Source organism: Vitis riparia, chromosome 8 (assembly GCF_004353265.1).
Source record: "Vitis riparia cultivar Riparia Gloire de Montpellier isolate 1030 chromosome 8, EGFV_Vit.rip_1.0, whole genome shotgun sequence".
NCBI lineage: Eukaryota > Viridiplantae > Streptophyta > Magnoliopsida > Vitales > Vitaceae > Vitis > Vitis riparia.
Window position 1 is genome coordinate 20,297,950 of NC_048438.1, and position 8,787 is coordinate 20,306,736.

Genomic DNA, 8,787 nt, shown 5'->3' on the forward strand with positions numbered 1-8,787 from the left:
ATTATCGCTGAGGTACACCACTTGGGGAGACTCAACCTCGAAATCTCTGGTCTTTTCTTCGAGGGTATTTCCAACTCATTCCAAGAAATTACCTAAACAACAAATTCCATGAATCCCATTAACTGTTTTCAAACTATTAGGCAAGGGAAAAGGGAAAAGAGAAAAGGGAACTCACTTTATTTAAAACTGGAAGAAGGAAAGAAAGAAAAGAAAGAAAACTAATTGCCCCTCATGCTATGGAGGGAAAGGTTATATTATTCTCTGCTCAAATTACAAGAAACCTGAAATCTGGGTCCTGCTAAAATCATGTTTCATGTTAGTAATTATAGTTTTTCTACGGAAAGTCCCAGCGCCTATTCTCAACTCGGTCATGTTCCGTTTCTGTTTCACTGTAGTTTGGCTCCATCACTGAGAACAAAGATTTGCAGCACTACTGTTTGAGCCATGCGCCTATCATTGTTTGGCAAAGTAGTAAGGGTATCCTCCCATTCCCACAGTTGGCGTTGGAGGTAGGCCGAGTGGGTCTTTCATTACAGTGGCTGATGAGTAAGGCATTTGAGGTTGAGATGGATATGGAGCAGGTGCTGTGGATGAGTATGGAGCTGGTCCTGCGGGAGGACCAGGGTAAGCAGGGTATGTTGGTCCAGCTTGAGGGTAAGTGTAGGCAACAGGAGTGGCACTGGCAGGTGGTTTTCCAGGCTGCTGTGGGTATCCAGCTGCCAAAGGTAAAGCTATTGGAACCACTGCTGTTGATAGCTGTGCTTGTATCATCTTGCCCTTGTGTGAATCAGCTAGCTTCACGATGATACTCCGCCCCTGCAACCAAACAAGAAACAACACACAATTGCTTCCATGTATTAAGGAAAAGCACATTATGATACATATGCTAAAAAGCAATCCAGCAAGTTTACATAATTACCGACTTAACCACTAATTTTGTTAACAAGTGTAATTACTGTCATGTATGTACCCCCTTTTAGACATTATATTTTCAAGCAAAGAGCTCTGACCGCCATCACAAGTGACTAGATGAAAAGAAAACGGTATTTTGAATTCATCTTTGCATCATGCTCCACAAATAAGTGAAAGCCTTCTTAAGGGGGGCAAATATAATTTCATTTTGTTTCATGCTAAGAAACTCTTGTTGGATTTCCATGAACATCATTTCACCAAGGGAAAGCCTAAAATGGGAGAAAAAGCCTCAAAATTACTGATGTGTTGCCTGCATAGAGTGTACTAGAAATTAGCTCTTTACGCATTTCCTTGTTCCAATGTCTCTACCAGAGTCATCTCACCATTCATTCTGCATATTTTTCATCTCTTCTTTGTGTGTGTCTCTCTACCTGTCTATGCGTGTGTTTTGGGAGTTCTGTTGGAATTCAATTAAAAATGTAGTCATCGCAATGAAAACCAAGTCACTTGGACAGTGGCAAAGATATGATAGCCTAAGCAGTTGACCGGATTTTTAGATTCAATTAAAGGCTTGTGAGGGGTACATGCTCCTAAAATTTTACCTGTAATGCTTTTCTGAAATCAAAACTTCATTACTATCTAAGTAACGAACTAAAATAAGCCAATTCATCATTACCTATCAAAAAAAAAAGCCAATTCATCAGTCTAAAAGGAATTAGCAATTTCATCATTCAGAAATTTATTGGTAGAATACAACTGCTGTATATAATATTCAACTACCAGGAAAAAGTATTTCCATTGGCATGATTATTTTTCGTCTTCACCTGTCAATTGGGTTGTCATTTGTTCAATAGAGTTTGAATGTGTTTTCAGATGGGAGAGCCACAGTTGTTTAGTTCTTATTATAATACTAGCAGATGAAGCTGTGAGAACAGTCTTCACTCTGCTAAGCTGGAGTATGCAAATAATCCAGGGAATGTCCCTGTGCAACCATTAAGAAATTCATGCATCAAGCAAGCTATCCCACAATTGTATGTGAGCAAAAGGTCTGTAGTTTACTTACCCCAAGGAACTTTTGTGGATCATCAATGGCCTTCTTTGCAGCCTCAACTGTTTTGTATGTAACAAAGCCAAAACCACTATACATGAAAGATGCAAAAGACAATTATTGTTAACAGGTAGTAGAATAAATAAGTTTCATGATGACAACAACAAGAATTATACAAACACTAACACTACAACTACTATTACTACTAATGACGATAATAATAATAAAAAAAACAATAACAACAATAATAATAAAATCTCAACAAAAGTGTAAAGGTGAATAGTTGTATACCGTGATTCATTTGTTTCTTTATCATATGCAACCGAACCTTCTTCTATCTCACCATGCCTCCCAAAAAAACTGAGCAGCACCTCACTTGTGACATCTGGAGCCAAGCCCCCAATGTAGAGCTTCCTTTGGGCTTGATCAGGTGTAGTACTTGCCCCACTTAAGCCCTCACATGCTAAATTACAAACAGCCATGCGGCCCTGGAATAAATAAATGCATGCAACCCAAAATAATTCAAAACCTGTTAATCACTTAATCTATAAAGATTTCCATGACCCATTGGCCACATAAATTTCAACTACCCAGGAAATATATTTTAAAAAAAAAAGAAGAAGAAGAGAAAAAAAAAGTCACATCCACATTAAATGCTGCTGTTGAGGGTAGTTGTGGGTGGGAGATGAGTGGGGAAAGCAGTTTTACAACCCCCACTTATTTCCAATCAACGTTTTTCTATATTTTTTTTTTTGATAGGTTCTTTTTTTATAAAAAAAAAAAACTTTGCAGTGTTGTGTCAGACTTCCCACCAATGTATTGCATTCCAAATAAGCGATCAAAATGAGTGTGTTCTAGTGATATAACAAGAAAAGTGAGCGGCATTCCACTAACCAAGCCTTGTTCTAGTTACATTGATTATAAACATATTCTAATATGATAGTTAGTAAGCAATTAGAACAAACCCATAAACATGTTATAGTATGGTAATTAGTTAACAATTCCAATACAGTAATTAAAACACTTCCCCATCATGCATCTTCCCCCTAACTATATTTCCCTAGTACAAATAGCATTTATATTATACCTTTTTTTTCTTTTTTTGACAGGCAATGAAAGATGTCTATATATATATATATATATATAACAAAAAATTATTCTCAAAATCATATTCCCTATGAATAATGCATGAGCATGAGGAATCTTATATTAACCCAAATGTTCTGACTTTTCATGACAGAAGCATTGGACTGAACATGTTAAGCTTCTAATAGAGAAACAGATCACCTTTGGAAAAGGAGTGATATAGAAAGGAAGTATTTCATGACCTAACATGAAAGAGAGGTCTGCATGCAAAAGATTACAAATAGGATACTGCTTACATCAATCAATTTGCTAGGTGCTTGCAGAGCACTCTGAGTTGATTCCATATGTTTGTAAGTAATGAACCCATATCCACGTGATTTCCCTGTTGTTTTATCAACGATCACAGCACCTTCTTCAATTTCTCCATGAGGTCGAAATGCCTGGACCAAGTCATACTCTTAGTAGGTTACAGTAGTGCAAACATTCCAATTCCCTTTGTAGTCTGGAAGATAAATATTAAAAAGGAAGAAATTAAATGAAAAAACAGAAGTGTCCCAAACAAAATTTGATTGTTGGTACATCAATAGCTGCAGTCAAACTCATCACACGGGACAATTACAACCATGATGCACAAAACACAAGCAGCACTCAAGCAATACACTCACAGCACACAAGGTTTCTGAAGTAGTATTCCAGGCCAAGCCACGAACAAAAAGCTTTCGGTGGACAGGATCTGCACTGGCAACACTTTTAATTTCTTCTGCAATTGAAGGATATTGGGACCCTCTTCAAGCCACAACATGCAAACAAACACACATGCAGAGGTCAATCACACAGCATACAATCAGGACAAAGCACATATGGCCCCCTTTTCACACAACACAAACACAATATTTTCATCATAGACCATGAACCAGGTTTTACATGGAGACACACACACAAAAGAGAGGCTCAAATTCTTAAACAATGTATATTTTTTACATATTGCATTATCTTCAATTTGAACAATACTACAAAGAGATTATCTATAAAAATTATACATTCCTTCATCCAAATCTAACCTTGCAGTAAAAGTTCAAGACAAATACAGCAATCTCTTGGTCAATAAATAATGAAATACCCTTTTCCTTTTCTTTTTCCCAAAGGTTGTCTGACTCCCAACAATTGTTCACCTAAATAAAATATATCAACAATAGAAGATAAACCCAGAAATCTATTATCTTTGTTTTCCCCAATGGTTATTTTGTTTTCACTTTTCCAGGGAAAAAAGAAAAAAGAAAAAAAAGAAAACAGACATTCAACCGATCCATATGGTTGTAAATCTTGTGATAGGCTTTAGTTGAACGGATTTTTTTTATTGTAACTTTTTCAGCTCCTAAATTATATGGATTCAAAATTCAAATTCTTATCTTATTTAATTTTCGTCCGCTTTCTCAGCAATCAAACGGAGGGTAATCAAACGTAAAACAACCTTGAAAATCTTTGTTAAGAAGTGCGTATTAGGCCGAACTGAGTGGAGTACTTTCCTCTATTTTACATTTTCCCCGGTCCTAAAATTCAAAACCCGAAAAGTTGATTTTTATCTTCTTTGCCTCCGTTTTCTCGGCAACCAAACGCAGTGGAGAATAACAAACTAGAAGAGGGAGAAAAATCACACCAACAAAAACAAATGAAAATACTGAAATTAAAGTTGAAAACATACAGTTTGGAGAGAAGATCAACCAACTGGGATTTGGAAAGCGGGTCAAGCAGTAATTTCAACTCTTCCGGTGAAGAAGAGATCTGACCGTTACTGGCCTCTTCGAGCTTCCTCTTCTTCAAATCCTCCATAGTTGTGCCTCTGCTTTCAACTTGGGTTTGAGAATTCATAACTAAGGCACTGTTTGGATTGTCCTTCAATTGGGCTGCTGCTTAAGGTCTGTTTGGCATGACCTAGGGTTTTGCCTCCATTCAATGGTTTGAAAGAGATGGGTTTTGGTCTTCTGACGGCGTGAAAGTGATGGATTTTAATGTTTTCTATATAAATTCTACCCGAAAATGAAAAAGAAAAAGGAAAAGGAAAAGAGAACATTAAAAAAAACACTATAAAATATTTTTATAAGCAGCTTGATATATTTATTGAATTTATATTTTATAAACTTATGGTCTGATTATTATTTTCAAAAATATTTTTGAAAAGTAGTTTTTTAGAACACTTTTGAAAACTATTTTTTAATTTTTATAAAACAAAAATTTGTTTGAAAACCTAAAATATTTTTAACCTATTTTTAATATTTATAAATATATTTTAAAAATAATTTTTATATTTAATATTTTATATATCTGTATAATTATTTCTTTATTAAAATAATACTAAAAAAATAACTAAAAAAATGTTATTTGAAAACACCGTATTTTGTTATTAAAAACAAAAAATAGTTTTTAATTATTAAAGTATTTTCTATATTTTTTTGTTTTTGAGAACAAAAAATTATTTGCAAATATACTCTTATTCTTTTAGGAAATTGACAATTGAATATAGTATATTTTCAATAGTTGAATATTATTATTAGAAAAATTAATAGTTGAATATTACTATTATTTTTATGATACATACTTTATATTTTCTATGATAAACTAACTAAACTAACCGAGAATCTTCTGTCCCATTTTTTTAGTTTTTCCTACGTACAATTAACCTAAAGATTAAAACTAGACATGGATATTGGATAATAATTTTACAATTTTTTCTCTCTTGGTGCCTATATGCTCGGATTTAATATATATATATATATATATATATATATATATATATATATATATATATATATATATATATATATATTATAATTTTTAATTCTAAGATATTTTCAAAAATTGAATTGAAAGTTCTCTCTCATATTTCTTTCAAAAATCTCAAGGTACATAAAATATCTTTTAGATGAAAGATACTCACGCTTGGTTTTTCATGACTTTAAAATTCGTTTACAAGTTTAAGAGAGATCATATTTGTATAGTATTAATAACTTTCTTTTCCTTTCATAAGACATCATAAACACTTCTCATGCAAACACAATATTTTTATGTTTCACAAAATTGTAAGTCAAACTGACAAACACCTCTCACGGGACCAAACAAACTTCTACCGAGGATCAGCTTTGATATCATTTACAACAACTTGCATTGTTTTAAAATTGTGAAAACTCCTTTAAACTTAGAACAGATAATACCTACAAGATTGAGAGCAGGTCGTTACATGGACAAATAAGATGTATGTAGTAGCTTATTCATAAAAAATTATCTAATTTTTGGAGGAAGTCTAAAGTGTTGAATTTTGATCGAATTCCATATTTAATCGTTTATAAAGTTTTTAAAAAATATATACATAGATATATTGGGGTAGACTTTTATTCATTAATGATCCCATTACCCCTTACACACATTGAATACTTCTCTTATGATATCATCAAAGAATGTTAAGGAAGCATTGTCCTGGCCCTTCTTCACCTTCAAATTTCAAAAGCTCTGCTGCATTTCCATTGAGCGATCAACCAGATAACACAAAAGAAAATCAAAATTATGATTATTTTTAGCAAGAACAAGTTCCAAATGGTATAATGCATGATTTGAAGTATACTCATCAAATTTATGTTGAAAATACACTGCCTTTCTTGATTCTGATCATGTGAGGGGAGTGCTGTGGGTGAGCATTTGGTATAAATCCCCCCATCAATGGCTGCTTTTACATATCTAGAAAGATCATATCAAATCATCTCCTTCAGATCGTCTAACTTATCTTTGATGGAAACTGAGTGTTCCCAGACCCCTGTGCACTCAAGTTTTCTACTTGGTCCAGACTGGTTGACGGGTCCTCCAGTGACATGATATCCAAGTCCTCATCAGCCTCCATGAAGCTCCTATTCGTCTGTTGCTGCTGTTCAAACATCATTTTCAGCTGCCTCCCTTGTTCTTCAATCCTCAACTGCAAATTTCTCTGTGTCTGGACATGGAAGGGAAATGAAGCTGCTGAGTCTCTGGACATGGAAAGGACTTGTTTGCATACATTATAAGCAGGCCATGTACCATGTTTACCTCTAACTGCTCATGGAGACGCCTCTGGACATCAAGCTGCATCTGCAGTGCCTCTTTGAACTGCATGCCACTGCTAGAAAAAAAAAACTCAAAATTCAGCAAAAAAGAGAGTAGTTTGATCAGTTTGAATAGCATAGGGAGGAGAGTTTTAACTTTTAAGCAGGGAATTTACGTTTTGTTATCAAGATGTGGCAAATCGTTTGTGCTGGCCCTTTTCTCAGATTTCCCTGACATGGAAACAATGTGAATATCAGCGTCCATATGAGGTGAATACTATAATTTGGGGTCAGAACAGGTATACAGAATGGTCCAAGAATTCACATCAAACAAGGGTTTACCTTCTGCAGATTCTGGCATGTACTTTGCAATTCGATATTTCTGGAATAGAAGAGATTAAAAATGGGTAGGATCTCTGGATCAAGAAACCCGAAAAGGGGGACTAAAACATCATCAAAGGCTTATTATTATTACCTGCAAATGGCTTTTCACATGAAAGATGGTCAGTCCTTCTGAATCCATCAGCTTGAGTATGGCTTTTGGGGTTGCTTCTGCAATTGTTCAACATACTAATACTCAATGAACAACGAATCATTTCTAAAACTGAGAAAATCCCATTGAAACCACTTACTTTCAGCTCCACCCAGGCGATTTACACACTCAACAAAGCGCTCATGAAGATCTGGAGTCCACCTGATTCGGGCTTTACTGTGAAGAACTGGGGAAACAGGATTGGCAGGGGCAACAGAAACACCCCCAGAAGAGGAAGATCTAGCACACTGGGCCTGCTGTGCAAGTGGAGAACCATACAAGTAGCCACAAACCTGAATGAAAATCGAAAAAAAAAAATCAAATCAAATCAAACATCAGAACAGAAAAAGAAAATATCAGAAACCAACAACAAAAACACATATATTCTACATACTCTAACATCCTGGTTTCCATCAAAAGGAATTGAAGGGCATTGAATTGTATTGGGATTTTCAGAACTAGCTCTCATTACTGATTGGAAGGTATTTCTGAATTGAAAGTTGGCATCAGCAGGTGGGGTTGAATTCGAATCGACTGAAAAGTTATCAAGTTTTGAATCACAAGAAGTGGAGCTTTGGGAGTACAGAAGGGGGTTACTAGCTTGGTGATCATACTGTGAAAACCCCATGAATCTCTCGGTGGCATAGAAGGCGGAGGCCGGCGAATCAAAGCGGCTCATAATTGTGGAGGATGGTTTTGCAGGCCCCAAGGTCTGCAGCTGTGATCCTCCATCTGTGGCCAATGGCTGCTGACTGCAAATTCCCATGTTCCAAGCACCTAAAAACTGGGAAGAACGAGGGCCGAATTCAATTCCATAATCAGGAATCACTCCATGGTTCTGCTGAATTCTAGTTTGGCAATCAATCTTCTGAGTGTTCATTTACAAAATCTGATGAAGAACAGGAACAAGGGGGTGGTTCCTGTTCAATTCTCAGTATTAATACACAACTTTGGTATTAACTCTGCAGTCTGCTCTGCCATCAGATCCATAAAAGTCCAATCCAAAATGGAAAAGAGAAAGATGCAGATTACATGCCTGAACAACAGAATTCAAATGCATTTCAGAAAATTCCCTTTCTATATTCTTGAAAACTTCCGCTACAAGACATGAATATAATTGTGCAAAAGTAGCATGAATGGTC

The 8,787-nt window shown here is 35.4% G+C and overlaps 2 protein-coding genes across 6 annotated transcripts; both read right to left on the reverse strand.

Moving 5' to 3' along the window:
• Positions 1–156: 156 nt before the first annotated feature.
• LOC117921115 (UBP1-associated protein 2A-like) lies at positions 157–5,025 on the reverse strand. 2 transcript variants are annotated; one of them, XM_034838910.1, is made up of 7 exons: positions 4,749–5,025; positions 3,712–3,832; positions 3,343–3,486; positions 2,252–2,448; positions 1,976–2,051; positions 1,515–1,588; positions 703–816 (listed from the first exon to the last, which is right to left on the reverse strand). In XM_034838910.1, the coding sequence occupies exons 1-7, from the start codon at positions 4,913–4,915 to the stop codon at positions 798–800; spliced, it is 798 nt and encodes a 265-aa protein (XP_034694801.1). In that variant the 5' UTR covers positions 4,916–5,025; the 3' UTR covers positions 703–797. The 2 variants fall into 2 exon arrangements, with proteins under 2 accessions (XP_034694800.1, XP_034694801.1); XM_034838909.1 differs by lacking the exon at positions 1,515–1,588 and having other exon boundaries at positions 157–816.
• Positions 5,026–6,543: 1,518 nt separating this feature from the next.
• LOC117919808 (myb family transcription factor PHL5) lies at positions 6,544–8,787 on the reverse strand. 4 transcript variants are annotated; one of them, XM_034837066.1, is made up of 7 exons: positions 8,040–8,787; positions 7,746–7,938; positions 7,589–7,665; positions 7,456–7,495; positions 7,290–7,344; positions 7,109–7,190; positions 6,544–7,025 (listed from the first exon to the last, which is right to left on the reverse strand). In XM_034837066.1, the coding sequence occupies exons 1-7, from the start codon at positions 8,523–8,525 to the stop codon at positions 6,813–6,815; spliced, it is 1,146 nt and encodes a 381-aa protein (XP_034692957.1). In that variant the 5' UTR covers positions 8,526–8,787; the 3' UTR covers positions 6,544–6,812. The 4 variants fall into 4 exon arrangements, with proteins under 4 accessions (XP_034692957.1, XP_034692959.1, XP_034692960.1 ...); XM_034837068.1 differs by having other exon boundaries at positions 7,109–7,187; positions 8,040–8,785; XM_034837069.1 differs by having other exon boundaries at positions 7,118–7,190; positions 8,040–8,783.

Bases quoted from the DNA above. Each gene is read 5' to 3' on its own strand.
- LOC117921115 (XM_034838909.1), bottom strand. From the start codon at position 4,915: ATGAATTCTCAAACCCAAGTTGAAAGCAGAGGCACAACTATGGAGGAT. The intron at 3,833-4,748 runs GTATGTTTTCAA...TGTGGCTTGAAG, and splicing joins GTTGATCTTCTCTCCAAACT to AGGGTCCCAATATCCTTCAA. The intron at 2,449-3,342 runs GTAAGCAGTATC...TATTTATTCCAG, and splicing joins CACCTAGCAAATTGATTGAT to GGCCGCATGGCTGTTTGTAA.
- LOC117919808 (XM_034837066.1), bottom strand. From the start codon at position 8,525: ATGAACACTCAGAAGATTGATTGCCAAACTAGAATTCAGCAGAACCAT. The intron at 7,939-8,039 runs GTATGTAGAATA...ATTTTCATTCAG, and splicing joins ATGGAAACCAGGATGTTAGA to GTTTGTGGCTACTTGTATGG. The intron at 7,191-7,289 runs GTAAATTCCCTG...TTTTTTTTCTAG, and splicing joins CCACATCTTGATAACAAAAC to CAGTGGCATGCAGTTCAAAG.